Source organism: Mustelus asterias, chromosome 9 (assembly GCF_964213995.1).
Source record: "Mustelus asterias chromosome 9, sMusAst1.hap1.1, whole genome shotgun sequence".
Lineage (NCBI taxonomy): Eukaryota > Metazoa > Chordata > Chondrichthyes > Carcharhiniformes > Triakidae > Mustelus > Mustelus asterias.
In genome coordinates, this window is record NC_135809.1 from 45,527,871 (window position 1) to 45,555,594 (window position 27,724).

Below are 27,724 nucleotides of genomic sequence, written 5' to 3' on the forward strand. Positions count from 1 at the left end.
CAACAACAAAATGAAGATGAATTTCCTGAAGATGAATAACTCAGAGACAAGTTTGCTGTACAGGATTCTGCAGCAGCTTCTATGCTAATATCCAGCTCTGGAGGGAAAATGACCTTCAGCTGGCACATGAGGTATGGGCTTAAATTGACTTTCACTGCTGGAAAGAAGTGCTACCATTTCTTTGGCAGCGTGATCCTCCACGGACTCTAACATGGAAGGCATTCTCTCTGGAAGACTCTTAATTGACAACCAGTGATACAGTAAATAGGTTCAGTGGAAGAAAGTCCTCAATGCTGCTCAATCATTAGAAATACAGCAGACTCCTTGAAAAAAGCATGAGAGACTTCATATGGTGCATCTATCAACAGGAAAGACAGACCTATCTCTAGGACCTCATCCTCCAACAGATTGCTTAGTGCTGCGACTACTTCTTCCTCATTACTTTCTTCAGAAAGAGCCAGGTCAGCTCCAACTGGTCTTCATGCAGCTGGTCACCGTCTGCCACAGTGCCTTCTATATCTGTCACCTCTGGCCTAACTGTGTAAGGAACTGAGATATTTGTAACTGGAGTCTCGCATGGAGTCTAGTGGCTGATGTCTGTGTGATAGAAAGTAACTCACTGCTGATTGAATAAACTTCCTTAGCCGCTGAAAGCCGAAGTTCTGCTGCTTCTAAATAAAAGATTGAAGATTGTTCCACGAAATTCCAGGCAACATCTGTTTTTTTCCCAGAATGCCTAGAAATATGCCAACATTCCCAATCAACAAGGGTGCGTGTTGATTGCAGACAACAGAGAGAATTACCGATCTGTTGCCCCTTGTAACAAAGATGTGGAGATGCCAGCGTTGGACTGGGGTGCACAGTAAGGAGTCTCACAACACCAGGTTAAAATCCAACAGGTTTATTTGGAATCATGAGCTTTCGGAGCCCTGCTCCTTCATCAGCGCTCCGAAAACTCAGAATTCCAAATAAACCTGTTGGACTTAACCTGGTGTTGTGAGACTCCTTACTGTGCCCTTGTAACGAAGAGGAGCAATTATCCTGCCTTTGGTTAGAAGGTTTGTTACACCCGGATCGTGTAATCTGATGTCAATGAATGAGGGGTATTGGCTGAAACCAGTCTAGATTGTCTTCTAATATATTACTACCAGCACCAATTTTAAAAGGTGGCACTGAAGCTTTTAAAACTGTAACCAACCAATATTCTTAACCAAGACTATTAACTTCCCCCATAAATGCTATAATTTTGTTTCTGACTTGATTTCTAATTTCTTGGATGGAGCACGTTTCATTAATATTTTCTTGCCATGACTAAATTTGTTGGATTTACAGAAACACTCAATGTCCAGTTTTTGCACAATGGAAACATTCTACAGCTCGTGCTGGGCAGTCTGGTTTCTATGTTGGTTCTTCACATCAAGCATAACAGACGCACCTCAAAATGGCTATCGCTATGGAGTTTCGTGCCCTTTCGTCCAGTTTGACAAGCTTTCATGTGGGTGGAGCGGCTTCCCATGGGCCTACCCAGTCAATGCAGTCATGTGAAGCCTCAGAGTTGTGCCGAGCTGTAGCCTGGTTACTTTCTCGGAGATCAGCCTGCATTGTGTATTGCTTACTTCGATCTAAAGTAAGGTCAAACTATGTGTTGAGAGCTTTGAGAATGATGTCAAAGTCTGCAGTGGACTCCTCCACCCCCGCCTCAGAAGAACATCGCTTACTACTGGACCTATAATATAACAAACTATAACTGTATTCGGACAGGGATTGGTCATCAGGTACGGTCTTCATTACCTCTCTGTTTGCCTCCGCCTTCTGTAGAGTTATCAGTGCAAACTCACTCTCTTACAGTCGTTCCGCCAATAACACCAATGTATTTTTTACACTGGTGTCTCCACCGCTGCCACCATGTTTAAGATGGTCCTTCTGAACTGCCATTCTTAATATGCATCTTCCCTTGGACAGACTGTAATCATACCTTAGTACTTGCTCAACATTTTATTAGGATGATGTCTAAACAGATTACAGAGCAGGAATGTTGCTTAGCATGTTCCAATCTCTTGCGCTAGAGAGACCGAGGCTAACACATGATTGGCTGATGGTGACGTTATATCATAATTTATGTCATATTAGTATATCTGTTTTGCTAATCTTTATACCACACAAAATAATCTCACCTTCACAGCTGACATCTTTGTGGTAGAACTGTTTATATCAGCTCAGAGTTGCAGGGGAGTGTACATTTATAAAACCTCCATGTACTATAAAGCACATTATTTTAGTCAAAGGCATAGTAATGGCATCACTGCTGACTTCAAAAGATTTTGTCACTTCTGTTTAAATCTGGTACCAAATGAAATGGATATCTTGGTGTGCAGCAACAAGCAGGTAAGCAAAGATAATTGCACTGAAAAATATCAGGAAATTCAAAACAGTTCACATTCTTCACTTTTAATTTAACTTTTCAGATATCAAAATAACTGACAATTGAATTAAAATAGAAGCTAAACAAGAGAAACTTTAAAGAAGTAATTTTTTAAATGTGGAAATTATGAAGAAATTTGTCAAACATAAAGTTAGCTCCTCAGTGTATTTAGCAGAAACTATGAAGTTTAGTAAATTGTTAAAATTCTATTTACACCTCATTCAACAAGATGCAACTGTTACAATGGCTTTTACAACAAGATTGACATTGCAAGAGTGGAAGTTCTCATCAAATAACACAATTCTCGCTGATAGCAGCCAAGAGGTGCCGCTGCAGTGAACCACTGACAAGACATCTGGGTTTCCACATTATTCTACATATGTGCAGTCACCAGAAGTTGTTGTCAATTTCAGTGGTGCAGTTTCCTGTCAACACTACCAAAATATCTAGGCCGATGTTGACAACTAAATATTTTTCTGCAGATCATGAAAACTGCAAATATTTTCTGATACCAAATATAAACAACTCAACAACCATTCGTACAAGTGCTAGAATAAAGTAGAAGGTCAAATATCTCTGATGTTTTGGATGTGGAAGCTTGGCCTCTTCCAGAAATATTGTCAGAAGATTTTTTGAACAGCATTGCAGCTTGAATGGTCTACACTAGGGAGTACCAGATGCTGTCCCCAACCTCCTTGTTAAGAGGTGAGCAATTTTTTGATCTGTTATACACCAGTCATGGGAGACTTACCCCTTGAATAAAGTTTTCTCTTTTCCCTGCCCACATAACTCTTTGGTATAACTCCATTCTCAAGATCAGCCTTCTACTGGTTTAAATAATAGCAGAACGGAGTGTTCACCTGTGCTCTGTTTGCTGCTATTTACATTCAAATACCACATCAACTTCAGGCAAGGGCAGATGTGCAACTGAATCCAGAAATCCAAATGTTGCTTTAAGAGAAGCGTTACTCTGCTGTCATAATCACACCAATGGCAATGTGTTGGGATTCCCATTCAAATTGACCGACCTGCATAAAGTTGCCGCATTAGTGAGCAGATACTCACTAAACATTGCACAGGACTCAATTCCAAACTTAAGGATTCATGTGATAAGTAATTACTTCCAATCAACCTCGCTGGAACTGAAGACAAACCATAACAAGTGAGGAGTCTTATTCTTTCCTCCCCTTCTTTCTGTTCATCCAGTCTCTCTCGCACCGCCCCCCCCCCCCCCCACGCCCCCTCCACTGAATTCACCATTCTGATTTAAAACTTACTTTACTCATTCAGAATTTGCATTATTTCAGAATCCTTCAATTTGATTGGTGAAGGAGATGTGCTGCTGTTTTCTCTATTCACACAGATCCCAGATGCCCAGTAGGGGATCCTGCACCATTTCCATCGCAACCTTCCATAGAAACATAGAAAATAGGAGGAGGAATGGGCCATTCAGCTCTTCGAGCCTGCTCCACCGTTCATTATGATCATGGCTGATCAATAGCCTGATTCTGCCCCCCCCCCCCCGCAATATCCTTTGATTCCCCTTCGCCCCAAGTGCTAAATCTAACTCCTTCTTGAAAACATACAATGTTTTGGCCTCAACTGCTTCCTGTGGTAGCGACTTCCACAGATTCACTACTCTCTGGGTAAAGAAATGTCTCCTAATCTCAGTCCTAAAAGGTTTACCCCGTTTCCTTAGATTATGACCACTGGTTCTGGATACCTGCACCATCAGGAGCATCATTCCTGCATCTACTCTTGCTCCTGTTAACCTTTTATAGGTTTCTACGAGATTCTCCCCCCCCGCCCCCCCCCCCGTCATTCCTCTAAACTCCTGCCAATGTGATCCTAACCAACTCAATCTCTCAACATTGCAATATCGTGACGCTCACGATTTTAGACATATACTAGTTTTGAAGTCAATCATAATAGATGGCCATATCTCTCACTGTTTCTTCAACTCAAATATGTTTGTCTTTGTAGCACAATCCTGTTGCATTATTTTATGTTAACAATTATTGTGTACACAATGTACACTTGCATAGTCAATGAATGGCAAGCACAAAAATCCTTGGTCACAGCAGTTAGGGCAGTTTAAGTTTTATTTTCCCACCTGCCACTTGGACTATTCCATGTCTCGCAACATCATAAAAAGGGTGATTGAGATCCAGGGGAGGGCCTCCAGCTAATGGAGTAAGCGCAGAGACAGAGCTCTCACCACTCAGTATCCTTTGTTCTTCCTCATCTTTACGAAGTTCTGGCAAAAAAAAACAAAAGAAGCTGTATTAATGTGTGTCATCACGTTCACTCACATTGCTCGGGTTTCTATAGGGGGAAGAGAACATGGAGATTTTTTTTCATTCCCCTCCCTCCCCCCTATTCTCTTTCTACTGTTTCTGAAAGGTTTCCACAGCAACACTGAACAATGGATTCCTGGTACATCAATCATCAGTTTGACGTCATTTTCCTTATTTTTTTTTAAGAAAGCTTAGTTGCACATTTATTTCTGTCGCTGCATATTAACAGACATTTTCTCCAATGCCGGGACTGTTTACCTTTGGAAGTTAGGGCAGGAGTTAACAGGAATTCATTTGTCTGAACTGAAGATAAATTTACAGGCTTCTTATTTCATATCTCTGTGCAAGATAGAATAGAACACCAACTTAGAGAAATAGGACAAGTGTTCAGAGCTACCATCACAGGGCACTCAGCTTCTGCTAAGCATTTTTGAATGGGGAAGAGATGTACAATAAAAAGAGAAAGGAAGTTCATATTTCACCATAGTCCTGCACTCTACTGACTGAATTGACAGAAGCCAGAGAGGCTTGTTTCCTCTAGTTGGGGATAATGTCAAAATTATAATTGCAGGAACTAGAAACCTGACAGTCAAAAATTTGGGAAAATATTTCAAAATATGGATGGGGGGGGATATATATTTTGAAATATTTTCCCAAATTTTTGACTGTCAGGTTTCTAGTTCCTGCGATGATAATTTTGACATTATCTTCCAAAGGGAATTCCTCTAATTCTGTGCAATGCTCAGATGAAAACAGGATGAAAGAAAGGATCCAAGGCTGCTCCAGAGGCAGATTAGCTGCACCCAATGTTGCCCATGCAAATCACATTCATAAGTAGGGGCACATCTGCCATGGAATGTGAGAGAAAAGTTGCCAATACAAACTTCTTTTCGCTATGGTCGATTTCCCAGATTTAGTAATCTCCTTGAATCTTATTTCCAACTAAGTTCCACCACGGGGACAATTCTTCCAAGTTCACCACATGACTCTGAACATTTGACCACCTGGCTCATGGCTACAGGGACATCAACAATCCAGTTACAGATCACAAATGTATTATACAGGTCACTAATTGCTCACTAGGACACTGTAGTTTAATTACCTTTCCCATAGATAATTAGGCAGCACAAAGAGGATGTTGCATTCTTTTCAGTTTGCAAGATTCTCCCAAGTCCATCCTTTCCTCCCCCCCCTCCTCCCTCTCTGCTCTCTCTGCTGTTCTTTTCTTTCGCGCCGGGGCGCGCTGCTTCGGATTTTTTTCAAACTGCGCATGCGCAGTTCAGAGCTCCGATTGTTCCGGCAGCGCTAAGCCCCGCCCACTGTGCGGATCAGACTGGAGCTGGCAAAAAGCGTATGGGTGCGCTGCAAAGAGGATTCCGGGCTCGGATCTATTTGACAACCAGATTCGGCACTTAGACTCAAAATGGTAAAATCAGGTCCAAAGACTGAGCATTATCCGCATTCAAAAAGCAACTGAAAGAGTGTTCTTCTCCAGCTGTTCGCTAATAAACATTATCTTTTAACAGCCTCCCTGGTGATGACAACAGTCCCAATTTCTCTTCATTGCTTCACACCTCACATGAAGGAATTTCTAACATTCCTGTCAAATTCCAAAGGACTGAACTCACTCAAAGTTAAACATTACTCCTGATCTACATTTACCTTTCTCAGCCAACTGCTCCAGGTTCATGCCAGCTCCTTCAATGGCACCGGATGTTGTAGAAATGTCTTTTTGCAATGAAGAATCAACCTTTGATCGAGTTAGAAACTGAAAAGAAATATGGATATTTTAAAAAACACATATTTCAATAATTTCCCTCCTATCCAACAATGGGCATATATGCTGTGAGTCACAACTCATTGCAAGCCTGACTCAAATAAATGATGTGGAGATGCCGGCATTGGACTGGGGTAAACACAGTAAGAAGTTTAACAACACCAGGTTAAAGTCCAACCGGGTTACTTGGTAGCCTGCCAAATAAACCGGTTGGACTTTAACCTGGTGTTGTTAAACTTCTTACTCAAATAAATGAGTCAGTCATTCATAAACACTTTTAGTTTCTTTATTGCTTATTTCATGACCCTGTTCCTATTCAGATCAAACTATTAGATGTTCATCATGCAACTAAATCAAAGTTATCCCAATGAGATTAGGTGCTCTTTCGCACAACCCAAGGCTAAAAGAACCATACTTTCCTCCTATTAGCATAGTACTGTGAATAAAAATGGCCAGATTCCATCTCTCAGCTTAAATATTATAATAACGTAATTGATACGAAGGTTGCGTTGTCCTTCGGCTGGCAGAGGACTGATCGGCACCAAGTGCCAAGAATTAATGGTAGATTAATATCGGAGACACAGTTTGTCAGTATTAGCTGCTTTTCAAGCAGTTGGAAAATAGTTCGTGCATCTAACGGAAAAGGGTGGACAAAATCAACAACTTTTCCTCACTTCTTCATGTCCATAGCTAAACCAATCAACGAAAAATAGGCCAGATGTAAATTGCTGTGAAGAAATAAAACTGAACAGGATACATCCCCAGTTCTTCGCAAAGTGTTTCAGTAGCTCCCTGTGGCTGTGCCTCTGGCAAGGCCAGTGTGCTGCTACTGAAAGTTGGTGTCTTTGGAAGTTCAGTCAAAACTTTATGTTGCTAATTTTGGACAGCTTTGTTGAAAATATTGATTTGCATTGGAAACATGAATTTCCCAATGGAAATCCCACTATTATGCAATGAAAAGGAGAAGTGTATGCAGGAAACTAGATTGCAAAATCTCAGTGTACGGCAGCTTCCTTACTGCCCCAAACATTTACCCTCCCCCTCAAACCCTTCTGGTATCCAGATTTGGGAACACTGTTTTACAGACTTAGCAAAATGTCTTGGCTTATGCCTCCATTTAGAAAGCCCATCGAAAGCTCAGCTTTCAGTATGATCCACTTTACAACAACATCCTCTCATTTCTCCAGCAAGTAACCCAGCAGCAAAGCAGCTGCCTGAGATCAAGTTTGGCACATTGACACAACATTAAACAAAAATTTAAATAAAAATGTTACGATGCAGCACTTTTATGTGCTCCGCCAGTTGTGTTTTTGGCAGGGGTGGAGAGGGGAGGACATATAAAATAGGGCGGGTGCCACCAAAGCATCTTCCCACCCAACCCCAAACTCACCTCCACAGCACCTAAATCGGCAGCCTGCCAGCCATATTTCAATAGATCATCTAGGTTCAATTAAGCTGGTTATCAAGCTAATTGACCGTGATACTATGTTGTCCACACCATAACATGGGAGGAGTAGGCTGCTCAATTTTTAAAATATCTCTTGAAGGGTTGGGTTGTGGTTCTATCTTCCAGGGTTGTCCTTTGACGATTGGGGTGGGTGACCCCCTTTCTTCCTACCTGCCTACAGCCTTAAACCCACTCACTCTGCCCTCCACCGCACTCTCTGATCTGCAAACCCTCCCTGTCCAAGGCCATGGACTTACCTGTTTCCAGGGACCTACGGGCCTTTCTCCTCCTCTTGCCTCTCTAGCAACACCCATCACTACTGGAGCTGCCAGCAGTCAGATTGGCCGACAATGTTGAGGGCAGGGTTTCCTCCCCAGTGGGGAGTGAAAGTCCCACATGACCCTTGTTTAGCCTGGAGCGTTATGCAGCGTGGGCTGGCGAGGAGGGAGTGGTCTCCACGCTGACATTGCTTCTGCAGGGTGCAAGTCATCTGCCTCCCTACAACATTTAGCCCACGCACAGTATGAAGAAAACAAAAAACCTCCTGAGCAAAAAAAAAAAAATCAATTTTAAGGCAATAAATTGAGAATTTTAAAAAATGAGTAATTAGTAAAATGTGCCAAACAGCACAGCTAACTAATAAAACTTTTTTGCCTTTTCACTTAAGAAGTAGAACTAGTGAGAGTGTTCAAGTCCTGGTCACCGGGCAAGGAAGAGGAGACCAGAGCTAATCTAAGGAGTTGGGTTTAACTAACACCAACCTTATGTTTGTCTCTGGTGGTGCACACTCCGAGCTGACCTCAGTGAAATTCATACAGAAGTGGGGGTCAGAAGTGGTTTGCCCTTTCCAGGCTCGGTGTGTGAAGAGATTTTTGGGGATGGAGGAAGAAAGGGAATGTGTTGTATGTCCCCACATAAGTAGCCTCTAGCCATGTGAACGGCTCACACTATCACTGGGGTTCCCTCACAGGCACAATTGCCCTGGTCTTGGAGGCTTGGTGATTAATATCACCGAGGAAGAGTTCAAGATGACTGTGGAGGTGGCAAGACTTGCTTCCTTTTGGCTCGGTCTAATACTCCAGCTTCCCCAGGCCTCGCCCTTGTTGTAATGCCGCCCCTACTACCTCCTTCAGGAGTTCACCACCCCATGTGGAAGTGAAGATCTCGCTGGACCATTACGAATAACCTCGAGATGAAACATCCCGAGGCCTTGTTCATCAATCAGGCCAAGCTCAAGAGCGTGCTACCAAGTTACCACTAACACGTCTCCTGTTCCACCAGAGGCCCAAACATCCTAGACCACTGCTACACAAATATCAAACATGCCGACCGCTCTATCGCCCACCCACACTTTGGCAAATCAGACCACAAGGCTGTGCCCCTGCTCCCGGCTTACAAACAAAAACTGAAGTGGGAGAATCCAGCAAAGAGAGTCATGCAATGTTGGTCTGAGGAATCAGATGATCTCCTATGGGGCTGCTTGGAGTCAGTGGACTGGTCAGTATTTAAAAACTCTGTGACCAGCCTGAACGAGTACGTCACTACAGTAACTGACTTCATTAGTAAGTGTGTAGAAGAAAGACTGTGTGCCAAAGAAGCAAATCCGTGTGTTCCCCAACCGGAAACCACGGATGAACAGGGATATCCACTGCTTGCTGAAGTCCAGGTCTGAGGCGTTCAAGTCAGGCGACACTGATCTATACAAGAAAGCCAGTTACAATCTAAGGAGATCCATCAAAGATGCCAAAAGACAATATTGGACCAAGCTAGAGTCCCTGGCTAGCCACACCGACCCCCGCTGACTATGGCAAGGTCTGTAAGATATAACAGCTACAAGATGAAGGCGTGTAAAATTGCCAGCTCCAACGCACCCCTCCCTGATGAGCTCAATGGATTCTACGCCCATTTTGAGCAAGAGGCCAGCGAGAGCATGCCCTCCACCCTGGAAGCCCTGGATGAACCTGTATCTGGGGTCACCATTGCAGATGTCAGAGCAGCTTTCTCGAAAGTCAACCCACGGAAAGCGACTGGCTCGGATGGAGTACCTGGACAAGTACTCAGATCCTGCGTGGATCAGCTGGCGGGGGAATTCACAGACATCTTCAACTTCTCTTTACAACAATCTGAGGTCCCTATCTGCTTCAAGAAGACGACCATCATCCCGGTACCTAAGAAAAACCAAGCAGCGTGTCTTAATGACTATTGGTCAGTGGCTCTGACATCCATCACTATGAAGTGCTTCGAAAGGTTAGTCATGGCACGAATCAATTCCAGCCTGCCGGACTACCTGGATCCACTACAGTTTGCCTACTGCTGCAACAGGTCCACAGCAGACGCCATCTCCCTGGCCCTGCACTCAACCCTGGAACACCTAGATAACAAGGACACCTATGTCAGACTCCTATTTATTGACTATAGCTCAGCCTTCAACACTATTATTCCCACGAAACTCATCTCCAAACTCCGTGGCCTGGGCCTCGGCATCTCCCTCTGCGACTAGATCCTGAACTTCTTAACTCACAGACACAATCAGTAAGGATCGGCAACACCACCTCCTCCACGATCATCCTCAACACCGGTGCCCCACAGGACTGTGTCTCAGCCCCCTACTGTACTCCTTATACACCTATGCCTGTGTGGCCAAATTCCCCTCCAATTCGATTTTCAAGTTTGCTGATGACACCACCATAGTGGGTCGGATCTCAAACAATAACGAGACAGAGTACAGGAATGAGATAGAGAATCTGGTGAACTGGTGCAGCAACAATAATCTCTCCCTCAATGTCAAAAAAAAAAGGAAATTGTCATTGACTTCACGAAGCGCAAGGGAGAACATGCCCCTGTCTGCATCAAAGAACAAAGAAAATTACAGCACAGGAACAGGCCTTCGGCCCTCCAAGCCTGCACCAACCATGCTGCCCGACTGAACTAAAACCCTTCCGGGGAACATATCCCTCCATTCCCATCCTATTCATGTATTTGTCCAGACGTCCCTTAAAACTCACTATTGTATCTGCTTCTACTACGTCCCCCGGCAGCGAGTTCCAGGCACCAACCACCCTCTGTGTAAAAAAACTTGCCTCGTACATCTCCTTTAAACCTTGCCCCTCGCACCTTAAACCTATGCCCCCTAGTAATTGACTCTTCCACCCTGAGAAAAGGCTTCTGAATATCCACTCTGTCCATGCTTCTCATAATCTTGTAGACTTCTGTCAGGTCGCCCCTCAACCTCCGTCGTTCCAGTGAGAACAAACCAAGTTTCTCCAACCTTTCCTCATAGCTAATGCCCTCCATACCAGGCAACATCCTGGTAAATCTTTTCTGCACCTTCTCCAAACCCTCCACGTCCTTCTGGTAGTGCGGCGACCAGAATTGAACACTGTATTCCAAGTGCGGGCTAACTAAGGTTCTATAAAGCTGTAACATGACTTGCCAATTTTTAAACTCAATGCCCCGGCCGATGAAGGCCAGCATGCCGTATGCCTTCTTGACTACCTTCTCCACCTGCGTTGCCACTTTCAGTAGCCTGTGTACCTGTACACCCAGATCCCTCTGCCTATCAATACTTTTAAGGGTTCTGCCATTTACTGTATATTTCCTATCTTTATTAGACCTGCCAAAATGCATTACCGCACATTTGTCTGGATTAAACTCCATCTGCCATCTCTCCGCCCAAACCTCCAACTGATCTATATCCTGCTGTATCCTCTGATGGTCCTCATTGCTATCCACAAATCCACTAACCTTTGTGTCATCCTCAAACTTACTAATCAAAGCAGTTACATTTTCCTCCAAATCATTTATATATATTACGAACAACAAAGGTCCAGGCACTGATCCCGGAGGAATGCCACTTGTCACAGCCCTCCAATCAGAAACACACCCTTCCACTGCAACCTCTGTCTTCTATGACCGAACCAATTCTGTAACACCTTGCCAGCTCACCTCTGATCCCAACATCAATGGGGACGAAGTAGAAAGGGTTGAGAGCTTCACGTTTTTATGTGTCCAGATCACCAACAACCTGTCCCTGGTCACCCCATGCCGACACTATAGTTAAGAAAGTCCACCAACGCCTCTACTTTCTCAGAAGAAGATTAAAGAAATTTGGCATGTCAGCTACAACTCTCACCAACTTTTACAGATGCACCATAGAAAGCATCTTTTTGGTTGTATCACAGCTTGGTATGGCTCCTGCTCTGCCCAAGACCGCAAGAAACTACAAATGTAGCCCAATCCATCAAGCAAACCAGCCTCCCATCCATTGACTCCGTCTACACTTCCCGCTGCCTCAGCAAAGCAGCCAGCATAATTAAGGACCGCACGCACCCAGGACATTTTCTCTTCCACCTTTTTCCATCGGAAAAATATACAGAAGTCTGAGGTCACGTACCAACCGACTCAAGAACAGCTTCTTCCCTGCTGCTGTCAGACTTTTGAATGGACTTACCTTGCATTAAGTTGATCTTTCTCTACACCCTAGCTATGATTGTAACACTACATTCTGCACTCTCTCTTTTCCTTCTCTATGAAAGGTATGTTTTGTCTGTATAGCGCGCAAGAAACAAAACTTTTCACTGCGTGTTAATACATGTGACAATAATAAATCAAATCAAATTGCTGTTCCCCCTGGCCTCACCAACCTTTCCGCCATCTAGATAAGAAGGCAACTCTTGCCGTCCTTGGATGGGCTGGTGCCTGCATGGAGAATGATAGTGTGACCAAGGGTAAACCACATCACCAGACTTCACTTGAGCTGCCAAAACTAATAGCTTCTCAGACTCAAGCTCTCCTCTGCAATAACCCCTTGTACTACAGAACTTTGTCCCAGAGCAGAACGCCCCCCATGTGCTTGTTTGGAAGCACCTCAAAGCATGAGGCAGCCATCTGAGTAGGAGAGGTGCACCCACCCCCTTCAGTCCTGCACCACTCTGCATGCCCCGCCATTAGTATATGCATTCCATTATGATGTGGTGTGGAGGTACAGTGTCCCTTTAAATCAAATAATCACTAGTTACTGCGAGGGCAGAGTTTTCCTGTCCCGCCCGCCACAGGAATCGTAGCAGGCGGGACAGGACCATGCAAAGGTCCACTGACCTCGGGCGGGATTTTCCGGTCATGGGGCGAGCGCAGCCGGAAAATCCCACCCCTAATCTTCAATGTTATTTGCAAGTTTAAAAAAAATTGCCAGAGTGCTTTAGAATAACAATGATGCTGGAGTGTTTGAAGAGGTTACTTTTTGCAGAAGCAAGTCCCCAACACCCAGATGTTGAGAAAAAAAAAGTATAAAAGATCAAAAGCTGAATAAAGACCTCAGTAGTAGAGATTGTATACTGGCAACAGTGCCTCGGCATATCGTGACCATTCTTGTGACCTCATTGAACCTCTTGGACTGAGAGAGTTTGTAAGTAGCGCAAGTTGTATTGTCTGCCTCTACCACCTCATTCCAGACAGGCTGCATCACTGCCCTCGGTGCCTAACAGTCTGTCCTCTTTTTAGGTCAAACCAAGCCAAGTAAACAAACTCAGATTAAATCAGGACAAAGTAAAAGGGGCAGCTCCCCAAAAAGGAGGGGGAACAGCCCGAACAGTAATCAAAGTACAAAGGAAACTTAAAAACATCAAATTAAAATGTGATTATTGGGGTCAATAATGCACCCCAACCCCTGCGGTGCCCAGCGGGCGCGGAAAGCGTCAACCTCGCCCGTGGACACCGCATGCTCCCTCTCCAGGGACACCTGGCCGCGAACGTAGCCGCGGTAGAGGGGAAGACAGTCAGGATGGACGGCCCCCTCGATCGCCCGCAGCCTGGACCGGTAAATGGCGCGTTTCGCCAGGCCCAGGAGCAGGTTCACGAGGAGGTCGCCATCCCGACCCTCCCCTCTCCGCACCGGGTGTCCGTAGATCAGGAGCGTGGGACTGAAGTGCAGACAAAACATCAACAAAAGGTTCTTCAGGAAAACATAAAGGGAGTGCAGCCTAAGACACACAACATAGACATGGTCCACGGACTCCACAAGGCCGCAGAAAGGGCAGTCTTCGGAGCCCGTGAACCAGTGAATCCTACGGCTTATGTGCCTCATCTCAGGAGTGTCATCTAAATCTTGGTGATTCTTCCATCTGCTGCTTCAAACTTGTCCTTCCTTCTGTGTCTCAGGAAATGGTGCTCACCTTTAATTGATGGCAACTTTTAAAAGGCAGCACCAGAATGGAATTTCGCTCCCTCCCACCAGCCAGGAATAGCATTGCCACTCAGTGATAGCAGTGCTTTCGTGGCAGATTAGCTTAGGTGGGTGGCATTCCCACTCCACCCTTACACTCAGGGGGAGAATTCAGCATTCCATGTCTCTGCAGCCCATCTGTAACAAAACCAACTATAATAAAAATTCTGATAAATTCAGAAATCAATTCCTGACACATTGGGCAGGAGGGGAAGGACGACAAATAAGCTGGCGCCAATACTGTTCAAAAAGCCCAGGAAAACTTATTTATTGTAGATTTCTAATGGACTTAACAGAACAGAAATTAACGTCGTCTGGTATTTGACACGTGCGAAGTATTATTAAAAATAATCAAGAAGTTTAGGAGGCGAGAAGAACGTTCTATTCCGACAGACACAGGAAATTGATTTCTTTTCAAAATGACATTTTCTGTTCTTCCGTGATAATGCTACATCTCACTTCTGATATATGTACCAGATCATAAGCTTTCATTAAGTTTCCTTGCCTGAACAGAATGGAAATGAAAAGTACTGTACATTTTGTCCCTTTCACAACACTGAACCTCTTTTGATTTTCAAATTGAAGAATTCCTTTTAAAAACCGTGTTGCCACAGAGATAAAATGCAGTTTGCTTGCAATTTGATTATCCCTCAAATGGATTTCATGAAGCACTATAGAAGATAAATAAATTGCCTGTCACTGGAGATCTATGAGAGAGAAAAAAACTACAGCATTAATATTTCAATGACAATATTTAATCTGCCATCATTAAATAATACTTCAGCAATTATTTGGCATAAAATATAACCATATTGTGAATGCACTTGCATTAGTCTATTTACAGTGTTTAATCATGCAAATAATATTATTTTTAAAAAGTATTTATTTTAACATACATTTCCCTGTTAATCCTCAAGAAAAATCCTTAATTCTCTGTATCTTTTTGCTTTTTACATTACAAATCAAAGGGAAGACAAAACCCTCAATGTTTATTGGCTCAGATGATATATCAGCACCTTCCAATTCCCTGGCTCTGAAGATGCCAACCACACCAGCAAGTGTTCCTTATTTGAATTCAGGCCATGTGACTGCAGTGGCATCACAACTGAGCGGAATCTTGTCCTCTGCCAACATCCATAAAAGAAAATTTAAACCAACAAAGAAAGCTTCAAGTGATATTTCAGAGCACAGATGTTTGGAGAGGTTAGTTGGAGTGCCCCACTACCATCTAATTGAAATAGGATAGCTTTCTTTAATCAATGTATTCTCTCAGGGGTTACTTAATAAACAACCCTACCCATAATGCCATCAATTAAATAACCCTACCCATAATGCCATCAATTAAGTAACCACCCATAACGCCATCAGTTTAACTTGATCTTTAAAAACATATTTTCATTGAAAACAGGAATGTTTTGTGTAGAACAATAGATGAATATGTTAATGAGATTACGATTATATTGGGGATGCAACTATGACATCAGTAGTCAACGACCGAGCATCTCCAAGAGAGCCAGGCACAGCACAGACAGTGCTCGTTATACTTTATGCTTACTATGGAGGTCTTTGTAAATAGGTTGTAACAAAAGGTTTTAATTTAAGTTGTACCATGTCATGTCTGTCCAAAGTGAAGCAAAGCTCACCAAGATTTGGCTAAGCCAAGACAGCATGAAACCTCACCAACCCACTAAAAACCTTCAAAGCGTGGCAGCAAAAGCTAAGGCAAATCCACACCAAAACATTTTGATGGTGTATCTAAATTATATACCATCAAATGGCATATTTGAATTAATAAATTAATGTTTACATTTGAATGCAATTCATTTTGATGAGGAAACAGTAATTGAGCCTAGTTACGTGGGAGATGCAAAACATTAATAAACAGGAAAACACTCCGATTAATAATGACTGCAACTCTGTAGTTAGCTGCGTCATGTTGCCCGGTCCAGCAAGATCAATAAACCTGATCCTTTGATAATGCTACCATCGTTGATGGTTAAAAAGAGATGGTTAAAAACTTTTTTAAAAAGCAAAAAATAATCCTGATGGAGAAAAGGCATTTACACTGGTTGGAAATAATTAACAATTAGCACACATCAGTAAATTACATGTTAAACGGTGAGTGTTTCATCCATGTTGCCGATGTGACATAATTGATACTTGAGTCTTTGCCACTGCTCGATAATGAAGTGGTGGAAACGAATCATTTTCGCATCGAGGTTCCTCTGTAGACGCTGAGTAACCTTGGTCTTCTGTTGCAACACTAGATGTTTTCGTTCCATAAGGTGTCAACACCAAGTAGCTGGCAGTCAGCTGGCTGCAATACCAAGTAGCTGGCACTCAAACACAGGGTTTGATTTGGCCCAAGTAAGTACCTCTATACACACTGTATTTCTGGTGAAGAGGTAATTTTCGGGGACCCATTCCGATGCATGCTCCTTGAGGTCAGGCCAGTGGCTGGTCCCTGGACCTTTTGTTACAATCCCAGTTAATGTTATAACTGGCCGGACACATCCCAGAATGGAACCCTGCCTCAAAATACTGTAACCTTTGCCTTTAAAATAAAAAAATGGAGGAACTGAGTCACAAGACTGCTAATTAGTTTTAAGCAGAAAAAGTGTGTCCCAAGCTGGGAATCGAACCTGGGTCCTGCCACCGTGCTGCCCCAAGCATGCAGATTGACTGTGGTTAAATACACACTCCACTCTGAACTCAAGTTATTTGGATTTCTCTTCAGAATTCCCCCAGATGATTGTCACTCAAGAGCTTCTAAACACCACTCCCAAAAACACGCTTTAACATCTTCTTTCATAACAATGGTTTTCCTTGGTGGAGCATTCCAAAATCCAAGGTTACAAATGACTCTTTTAAACAAAGCTTCCATTTTTAACAGTGAATCCAGTCCAGGATTTTACACCAACCCATTCAGGATTTCTTTCTCTTGACTGCTATACAAACTGTTCACAATTGCTTTAACCCTCAATTCCCAGGCCTTTATTAAAATGTCATTAGGCAATTAATTTACCTCCAAAATTGGCTGTCCTACTTTAAGTCTAGCTACTGCAAATGTTTCTTTGTTTACTTTTCCTCGAGTTCTCCTGAACAATAACTTGGACGCTGTTCTCTTAACTCCAGTCATCTCAAGAATATTTTTTCTGTCCCAACTCTTTGGTTATCTGGGCTGTAACTTCTACTTTAGGAAGACTGCATCTTTGTAGCCTTCTTGGCCTGCCGAGCTTCTCCTGGCAGAGTTGAGAACCGTTCACTCCCCAGTGTCATGTCTCCAACTGCTCTGGCTTCCAGTTAAAACTTACAAAGGAAAGCCCTTCCCTCTGAAAGTGGCCTCCTATTGCTAAGCAATGACTTACTTCTATTTACTCCTCACACCGTAACCCTTTCTAAGTTGGTTGGAATTGAACCAACACCCACACATAACAAACACCCTTGTCCAGCATGAATCTAACTATAGGTTTTACCCTTCCATGTACAGAAACATTAAATTAAACCACTTAAAACTATACCTTATTCCTAAAGTTTACCCATACAAATATAAATTCCTTAAAACTACCTCTGTTTTCCTAACAATCTCCACACATTTGGTCTTGGGTATCTTCAGATTCTTCTATTCTCACACCAGTTTTTCACCAAATTCAAATTCTCTGGCTGCAGCAGTTATTTTCCTGGTTAGCAAACGTTAAGATTTTTTTTAGCTCGAAACCATTTTCATACTTCTATTCTTTTCACTGTTGCATTTCTGTTCTTCTTTCACCCCATGGGGTCTTCTCAATATGGACATGTCTTAAACTCCTGCACATCCTCTTGCAAAACATTGCCTACTTAATCCCACATGTTGACTTATAAAGTAGGGTAAGACATGCATTTCTGAAGCGAAAAATTGAGGCTGACTGCTAATGAGAGTACAGCATTAGTGGGAAAGGGGTGTGGGCTTAAGTATAGGTCTAAACAAGAATTGTGGCACCAATAAAAACAAATTAAACTGGATTGACTTGTACATCACAATCTATGCAGTCAAACCTTTTTATAATTTACGAGTTCACTTCAGTCAGCATATGCGCCGTCAGAGCAAAGCAATATTATTCCTGGTATAGGCAGGAGAAAAACAACCCCTTTAGAGAGTGTTTTATTTTGTGTCTACAAATAGTTAGATGCTGCCAGCAACAACCATAAAACATTGCTGCCAATCGATTTAGGTAGAGCCTGTCATTTGACTTATACAGACCTGAATGTACAACCTGCACAATTCTTTACTGTACACTACAGACGTAAATTTGCACCAAGTTCGTGCGTGAATCTCCATTGTCATCAAGCACACTCCACTGTATAAACAGGTCAGGTTTAGCAGCCTCAGAATAATGGCTATTTTGGATTGAATGAGGAGGAATCTCTTCATCCAGAGGATGGTGAATCCTTGGCATTCTCTGCCCCAGAGAGATACGGAAGCACAGTCATTAAATCGAAGACAGAGATTGAAAGGTTTCTGGACTCTATTGGCATCAAGGGATGTGGAGATAGCACAGGAAAATGACATTGAGGTAGACAATCAGCAATGATCCAGTTGAATGGAAGAGCAGGCTTGAGGGGCTGAATGGCCTTCTCCTGCTCCTATGTTAAATTACACATCCATCTTTAATGGCAGAGGTTCTGAAATATACTATTAAATAATGTTGATTTCGCAACATTGTGCAGAACAGCTTGTGTGTGTCTTGGCTATCAGTAGTCATAAAGAAATTACTGTGTTTATCCTAGAAATGGATTCCAGAGCATCAACAGAAAAACAAAAACAAGTTTAAGGTTGCATGTGCATAATGGTTCAAAAATCAGAAAGATAGCTGCCACTTGTAGCCCTGAACATTCCCGAATGGTTGACACAGGCCAGAGAGAAGGTCCCTTATATATATTTTTGTCTCAATGTGCATCCCTGGGAACAGCCCGTAGAGCACAGAGTCGTGCATCACTGAACTGTTCAGGATGAACCTTGACAAAAATCACTGCATCTCCGTCCAGACCTGCAAATTTTCCAGTTTGGGTAGAATAGGGTGGCACTGTGGCACAGTGGTTAGCACTGCTGCTTCACAGCTCCGGGGACCCGGGTTCCATTCCGACCTTGGGTCAGTGTCTGTGCGGAGTTTGCACGTTCTCCCTGTGTCTGCATGGGTTTCCTCCGGGTGCTCCGGTTTCCTCCCACAGTCTGAAAGATGTGCAGATTAGGTGGATTGGCAGGGTAAATGTGCGGGTAAGATGCTCTGTCGAAAAGTCAGTGCAGATTCAATGAGCTGAGCGGCCTCCATCTGCACTGCAGGGATAGTATGGTTCTAAAACTATTTTCCAGGATATTCCATGGTAGTGGAAGCAAGATACAGTTGCGTTATTTACCCTGAAACATTAAAGTCAGGCTGCCACCAGCGATGGCTCCAGTCCAATCACAGCATCTCATGAAGGTGGTCAACAGGGAACAGTGCTCAAATAGAGATTGCACTCGTAAGTCCAGAATTACTAACACTGAATGGAGGGATTGAGCTTGTATTATTAAATACAGAGCAAACAACAGCCAAACTGTGGGTCCCCATCATCACCAGCTCTCAATGGATTGGATCATTTATAATAAAAACCTGTTGATGAAGTTAAACCGCACATCTGCTGTCCACAGTTCTTCAATTGAAACTGCATTTGTAGACAGTTAGCTTAATTCTGTGAAATATCCCAGTCTCACTATTGGTCGGTGCTTATACTTTATATTAGCAATGTGTTTTATTAAACTGAACTTTACCTCGTGCTTGATAGAATATAGCCGTTGTGTTGTCTCATCATTGTGCCCTGCTTGATTTGGCAAAACATTTTACAACATTGGCTCTTCAAGAGGCTTTGTGCCACTAAACATGGCCTGAGACTTCCTGTAAATTCACACGCCTTGATTTGAAAGCAAGGTGCACGATAAGCATTCGAATAACGATGAGGGACGCTCTTAAGCTTGGGGCAGCTGTCGCAAAGGCGCAGTGGGGAAAGGCCACCATTTAAAGCCTTTCAATCAAGGCAGACCGAGGGGCCAGTAACTGTAAAAAACCCTCAGACTTTGTAACTGTGTGCAACTCTGTAAAAACAGCACACAGTGAAATGTGATGAATGTATATAGTTTAATGAAGAACTCAGAACTGTACTGTAATGTATGTAAAGTCATGGAACCGAACTCTGCAAAACACTGAAGTTAAGGAAATCGCAAATATGACTGTTTTTCATTGTTTGTAATGATTGGAAATGTCTTCTCCATAAAGTTTTTTTTCCAGATTATTTATGAATAAGTTTATTTTTGAAATAAAAAAAATTTGAGTAATGAATCACAAACTGTCACTGGGAACTGGACATAGCTGTTCAATTTTATGAAGCTTTCACAACTATAGTTAAAAAAACCCATCTCTATATGTGTACAAACACTTCTGTTCTTACCAAGAAAAATCCTTAGAACATTTTAAATAGGAGGCATTGATCGAGCCCTGAGATTTGTTGGGCTGTGGTTTATTTAAATGCTGGCAATCAATGTGAGAAGTTTAAGCATCATTTTCTACATGTCAGCAATGCTGAAAACTGCCAGCTCCCCTATGGTTCAGTTCTACAAGCTGTTTAGACACAAAGTACTTTAAACATCGTGCAACAAAGCTGAGCTGCAAGCTTTCAGCAAAAGCCAATAATTATGTAACGATACACATGCTTGGCCTCATCTTGGTCAGAAATAATCTGAAGTTAGTGTTTAAACATGGAGAGAGGATCAAAATTATATTAAACAAAGATAAACAAGTGACAACACAGAAATAGGCTAGGCTATTCCTGGGCAGCCAGTCCACGTTGGTGCTTATCCTTCAGGTGAGCAGTCATCCTAATTCCATTTGCTTGTCCAGTTGCCAAAGCATTTCCCCATTTCTGCCACAAAATTGTAAATGAGTAGTTAATTAATGAAAATAACAATGCTGCCTTAAAAATAACCTTCCAAAAGCAATATGCGGCATAGGCAATAATAGAAGGAGATTTCAACTATCCCACTATCAATCGGGATTCAAACAATATAAGGGGCACTGAGGGAGAAAAATTCTTGCAGTCTATCCAAAAATTTTCTTTCAACCAATTAATGACAAATCCAACGAGAGGAGATACAGTTTTGGACCTAGTCTTGGGGAACAAAGAAGAAAGTGACAGTTAGTGACCATATCGGGGATAGTCCATGGCATGCAGGGTAATGTGGCAAACTGGATCAAAAGTTGGTTTAATAACAGGAAACAAAGGGTAATGGTCGATGGATGCCTTTGCAAATGGAATTGGAGTATTGTGTGCAGTTTTGATCACTATATTACAGGAATTACCAGAATCATAGAACGCCTACAGTGCAGGAGGCGGCCATTCAGCCCATCAAGCCTGCACCGACAACAACCCCACCCAACCCCTATCCCCGTAACCCCATGTATTTACCCTGCTAATCCCCTTGACACTAAGAGACAAGAACAATTTAGCATGGCCAACCAACATAACCCGCATATCTTTGGAATGTGGGAGGAAACCAGAGCACCCGGAGGAAATCCATGCAGACACAGGGAGAACGTGCAAACTTTGCACACTCATCCGAGGCTGGGATTGAATCCGTGCCCCTGGCACTGTGAGGCAGCAATGTTAACCACTGTGCCACTGTCCTAGCCATAAGTTAACATTCTTGTAAATCTCCTCCGCACTCTGCAGAGAAGATTTACAAGAATGTTGCCAGGTCTAGAAAAGCTATGAGGAGAGACTGGATTGGTTGGGGTCATTTTTCTTGGAATAAAAAAGGCTGAGGGGTGACTTGATTAAGGTGTACAAAATTATGAGGGGAAGAGATAGAGTGATCAGGATAAAATAGTTTCCTTTGGAAGAGAACTCTAGAACCAGGGGACATAGATTCAAGATAAATGGCAGAAGGTGTATAGGGGACATGAGGAAGAACTTTTTTATGCAGAGGGTAGTGGGTGTCTGAAATTCGCTGTCCGAGTTGGTGGTGGAGGCAGAGACCCTAAACTCTTAAAAAGTACCTGGGTCTACATCTTAAGTGCTGTAAGCTATCGGGCTATGGGCTAGGTGCAGGAAGGTGGGATTAGAAAGGGCACCTGGGTGTTCTGGGGCTGACAAATGGCCTCCTTCTGTGCCAATTTCTATGGGTCTAGGGGAGATAGGCTGTATCTAATCCAAGTAAGGAAGATCTACATGTAAAATTGAGGCATACAGTTATGACTCATTTGAACTGGATAGATGGGAGACGAGGAGAAAAGGATTGGCAACTGCATTGCAGTGAAGACTGTTCATCGGGCAGAAAGTGGACAAAAAGATAGCTTGGACACAGAAATTGAGACACAAATATGAACTGGAGAGTAGGAAAAGGCAGATACTGGGACACATGGAAAGCAGCAAGTTTGCATTAATATGTGGGTATATCATTAGAAACATTAGTAATAAGATGCCAAGGCTGGAAGCTCTATAAAGTAAATGTAATTGGACTATCGAAAACAATGCAAAATGTACGAGAATAGTTATAAATGGAACAATCATAGGTAATGTGTATTCAGGGAAAAATAGAATGGCTAGAAAAGGAGTAAGTCCTATACGTCATGAATATCTGGAAAGCAAATGAAGTTGATCCTGTGGGAAATTAATTGATATATAAAGAACTAATATGCTCAGACATAGAACCATAGAATCCCTACAGTGCAGAAGGAGACCAATTCGGCCCATCGAGTCTGCACCGACCACAATCCCACCCAGGCCCTATCCCCGTAACCCCACATATTTGCCCCGCGAATCCCCTGACAGTAGGGTCAATTTAGCATGGCCAATCAACCTAACCCGCACATCTTAGTATACTGTGAAATAGGGGAATGCCATAGACCAACAGGGAGGAATAAAAAGCAAGGCAGCTTGCTCACTCTCGGAAGAATGTGTAATAACAGGAAAGTTACTTTAATTGACATTGTCAATTAAAGCTAAACTGGGAAAACTGCAGTGGTTCAGAGTCAGAGTTGAGAGATATAATCATTGACTGTTCTATGACCTAGTGCTTCAAAAGAAGCCACAAGAACAATTCATTTTGAGTTTGTATTAATTAATGGCTCAAAAAAATGTGCAGAAATTAGAAGCTGTGGCAACCTTGGGAGTCAATGATCACAAAATGATTAAATTTAAAAGAATCTGGGTTTAAAAAATCCCAAGGACACAGAACCTGGCATGCACTTTAAAAAAAGGTAACATGAAAGAAACAAGAAAACTCTAAATTGGTTGGGATGGGGACAGGGACGGGGGGGGGGGGGGGGGGGGGGGTGGAAGGGGGGGAATGGAAGGTTGAGGGAAAGAGTTTTATGACAATACTTGGATAAAGGAAAAATGGAACACCTTTAAAAGGAATAATACTGGCAATTTAAACACTACATAGAAAGGCATTTGATAAGGTGCCACATAAAAAGGTAAGAACCTATAGTGCTGGAGTGATAGTGACATGGATACAGGACAGGCTAAACAGAGTCCTGGTAGATGGGTCATTTCACTGTAAGTAGTGGAGTGCCACAGGAATCAGTGATACTTAACATCGATATTGATAACTTGGATGACGGGACTGACTGCATTGTAGCCAAACTTGTTTTCCTATCTTCGTAACATCAGCAAGTTGTGCAGAGGATACAAAAAGATGGCACAGTGAAAGAGATGCGTTAAAGGAGTGGTCAAAAAACTGGCAGATGAAATATAACGTAGGAAAAGTGAAGTTGTTCCTTTAGCAGGAAGAATACAAAAACAGAATTATTTAAGTGGAGAGGGAGTCCTGAATGCTGTGGTATAGAGGGACCTGGGAGTCCTTGTACATGATTCACAAAATTTCAGCACGAAAGTACACCAAGTAATTAAGGTGGCAAATGGAATGTTGGCCTTTATTGCAAAGGGGATGCAGAATACAAGTTGGGAAGTCTTGCTACAATTGTACGGGGCATTGGTGAGACCACACCCAGGGTAGTGTGTGCTCTTACTGGTCATTTTACTCAAGGAGGAATATACTTGCATTGGCAGCGTTGTAGGAATGTTTAATTTTGATAATTATTTACAATGTTTGTAGTTTAGTTTTGGGCATTACTCAAGTAATAAAAGTATGTTTGATTTTGATTTGTCACGTTTTGGGATACAGTGAAAAGTATTGTTTCTTGCGCACGATAGAGACAAAACATACTGTTCATTGAGAGCATAGGGGAGAAGGAAAGGATAGGGTGCAGAATATAGTGTTACAGTTACTGATAGGGTGAAGAGAAAGATCAGCTTAATATATGGGAGGTCCAATCAAAAGTCTGATGACAGGGAAAAAGCTGCCCTTGAGCTGGTTGGTATGTGTTCTCAGACTTTTATATCTTTTACCCAACCCAAATGGTTTTATGCTGTATTCTGGGACATTAGTTCACCACATGACTTGGTCTTTACATCCAACTCAAACTTGACAAGAGAGAAAAAAAATGTATGGCCCTTAAACCAGTAACACAAGATGTCAAGGCTGAACAGTACTGGTGTGGAACCTTCCATCTCCCTAGCAATTATTATCAGCCTCTAAATTCAAAGACCTATTATGCAAAGAAAATTAAGTGTTGAAACATTTAGCCTTGTACGTTAAATTAGTGCAGTTAAACTTGTGACGTTTAAAAAAGGAAGCACTTTCTTTCACAGTATGCAACTACCTTTGATATTGTAAATTTAGAATTAAGTTGTGTAATTAGCTTTTATAATGTTATAATTTTAAGTTAAAATATCGGTTACGTTAACGAATTGTGTTATATTTACCACACCAATCACTTTCAAGCATTGATTTTATATGTATTTCATATAAGACTATGTGTAATTTCTATAACTTTGTAAGTTTTGTAAAACGATTCTGTAACTTTTATTTGACTTTTACCAAGCAATGGCAGATACAACCAGGATGTGGAGATGCCGGCATTGGACTGGGGTGAACACAGTAAGAAGTTTAACAACACCAGGTTAAAGTCCAACAGGTTTATTTGGTAGCAAATGCCACTGGCTTTCGGAGCGCTGCCCCTTCGTCAGGTGGAGTGGAGAAATGCTCACAAACAGAGACACAAACTCAATTTACAGAATAATGATTGGAATGCAGTCTTTACAGATAATCAAGTCTTAAAAAGGTACAAACAATGTGAGTGGAGAGAGCATTAAGCTCAGGTTAAAGAGATGTGTATTGTCTCCAGACAGGACAGCCAGTGAGATTCTACAAGTCCAGACAAGCTGTGGGGGTTACAGATAGTGTGACATGAACCCAAGATCCCGGTTGAGGCCGTCCTCATGTGCATGGAACTTGGCTATCAGTTTCTGCTCAGCGACTCTGCGCTGTCGCGTGTCGTGAAGGCCGCCTTGGAGAACGCTTACGCGAAGATCAGAGGCTGAATGCCCGTGACTGCTGAAGTGCTCCCTCTGCAAGATGTGCCAGATCATCGACACAGATGCTATCATCTCACGTGAGAACACCATCCACCAGGTACACGGTACATACTCTTGCACCTCGGCCAATGTTGTCTACCTGATACGCTACAGGAAAGGCTGTCCCGAGGCATGGTACATTGGGGAAACCATGCAGACGCTACGACAACGGGTGAATGAACACCGCTCGACAATCACCAGGCAAGACTGTTCTCTTCCTGTTGGGGAGCACTTCAGAGGTCACGGACATTCGGCCTCTGATCTTCGTGCAAGCGTTCTCCAAGGCGGCCTTCACGACACATGACAGCACAGAGTCGCTGAGCAGAAACTGATAGCCAAGTTCTGCACACACGAGGACGGCCTCAACCGGGATCTTGGGTTCATGTCACACTATCGGTAACCCCCACAGCTTGCCTGGACTTGCAAAATCTCACTGGCTGTCCTGTCTGGAGACAATACACATCTCTTTAACCTGTGCTTAATGCTCTCTCCACTCACATTGTTTGTACCTTTAAGACTTGATTATCTGTAAAGACTGCATTCCAATCATTATTCTGTAAATTGAGTTTGTGTCTCTGTATGCCCTGTTTGTGAGCATTTCTCCACTCCACCCGACGAAGGGGCAGCGCTCCGAAAGCTAGTGGCATTTGCTACCAAATAGATACAACCAGAACATACTACGGCAAAGCAGTTCACTGAGCAAAAACACATTGATAACGCGCCTGTTTCGATGACGTTTTATGGGACATCCTGATATCCGTAGATTAATTCGACATCTGGATTGATGAATCCACCTTTCCAGACATCAAATGCAATCTTATCACAAATAAAGCGGACATTGAAACCATTCTCACCTGACTTCTAAACATAGAACTTAAGTACTACCCACTTTATAATCTTCTTTATTAGGTTAAAGGATTATAAAACAACTTTACCACTCTATCATTTGTTTTAGAAGTAAAGTAACTCATTCCAAATAGCCACAAAGAAAAACATCACCCAGCAAAATAGTCTCGAAGAACGGTCATGGATAGGGATCTGATTTTATACCAATTAAACAAAGTCTGAGATAATGAGCTCAAGATGTCAATCTTTGGGACATGACGGCATATTTCTCTATCCTGAACAAATGGGCAAGGAAGAGATTATAAAACATTCTTTAATCTTAGCAAGAAGCAAAGAAACAAATTCTAATGAGAGGGATAGTCCCAAAAATAATTGACACCTCAGAGGGCCAGTCAGGGGACAATGGGAAACGAAATCAATAGATGACCATCATCTTCAAGAGATTAATCAGAAACTGATCACATTTCTCCCCCTTAAGCCAATCAGGAAATAGTCTCGCTCTGCTGAAGGATCATCCAGACTCGAAACGTTGGCTCTCTTCTCTCTCCACAGATACTGTCAGGCCTGCTGAGATTTTCCAGCATTTTCTGTTTTTGTTTCAGGAAATAGTCTCGCCTCATTTAGGCCAATCAGGATGTAATAACATTGATCACGCTCTGGGTTGTGGCTTGGAAAGAGTTAAGAAGCAGCAGTTTTCACTGAGCAAGCTACACAGCAAGTTTGATACTGACGAGCCTGCTGTCCACAGAAAAGCAGGGGTTACAGGGAGAGAGCAATGGCTAACCTCACCATAGGCTGAATGGAAAGCAAGAGCCGCAGTAAATATTCAAGTCCTGCTCTTTTTTGACATGTATTAATCTACAATTTAGTAAACATTTTCTGAGTTGTTATTTCACCAAATCGTCTTCTTTTGCCTATATGGTTAAAGTCTCAAATGAACACAATTAGAATTTAAGTTCAAATAATACCTAGAATTTACAGCAGTTCAGAAAAGGCTTATTAGGCTGATCTTTGGGATCAGAGGTTAACCTATTTGGAAGGTTGAGCAGATCGAGCCTATAATTATTGAAATTTAGAAGAATGAGAGAAGATCGTATTTAAAGGTAAAAGATTGAGGGGGGTTGACAGTTTAGATGCTGAGAAGATGTTACCCCTCATGAAAGAATCTGGAACTAGGGGGCACAAATCAAGAATTTTCTATTTAACAAGGAGATGAGGCGGAATT

At 42.5% G+C, this 27,724-nt stretch overlaps 1 protein-coding gene across 1 annotated transcript in view; it reads right to left on the reverse strand.

Moving 5' to 3' along the window:
• LOC144498661 (rho GTPase-activating protein 8-like) overlaps nucleotides 1–27,724 on the reverse strand; it is a 92,381-nt gene that overhangs the window by 56,276 nt on the left and 8,381 nt on the right. Inside the window, exons 2-3 of the mRNA XM_078220114.1 lie at nucleotides 6,382–6,487; nucleotides 4,536–4,679 (exon numbers count right to left, since the gene is read on the reverse strand). Coding sequence (XP_078076240.1) covers nucleotides 4,536–4,679; nucleotides 6,382–6,487 — 250 coding nt within the window. The remainder of the gene's footprint in view (nucleotides 1–4,535; nucleotides 4,680–6,381; nucleotides 6,488–27,724) is intronic.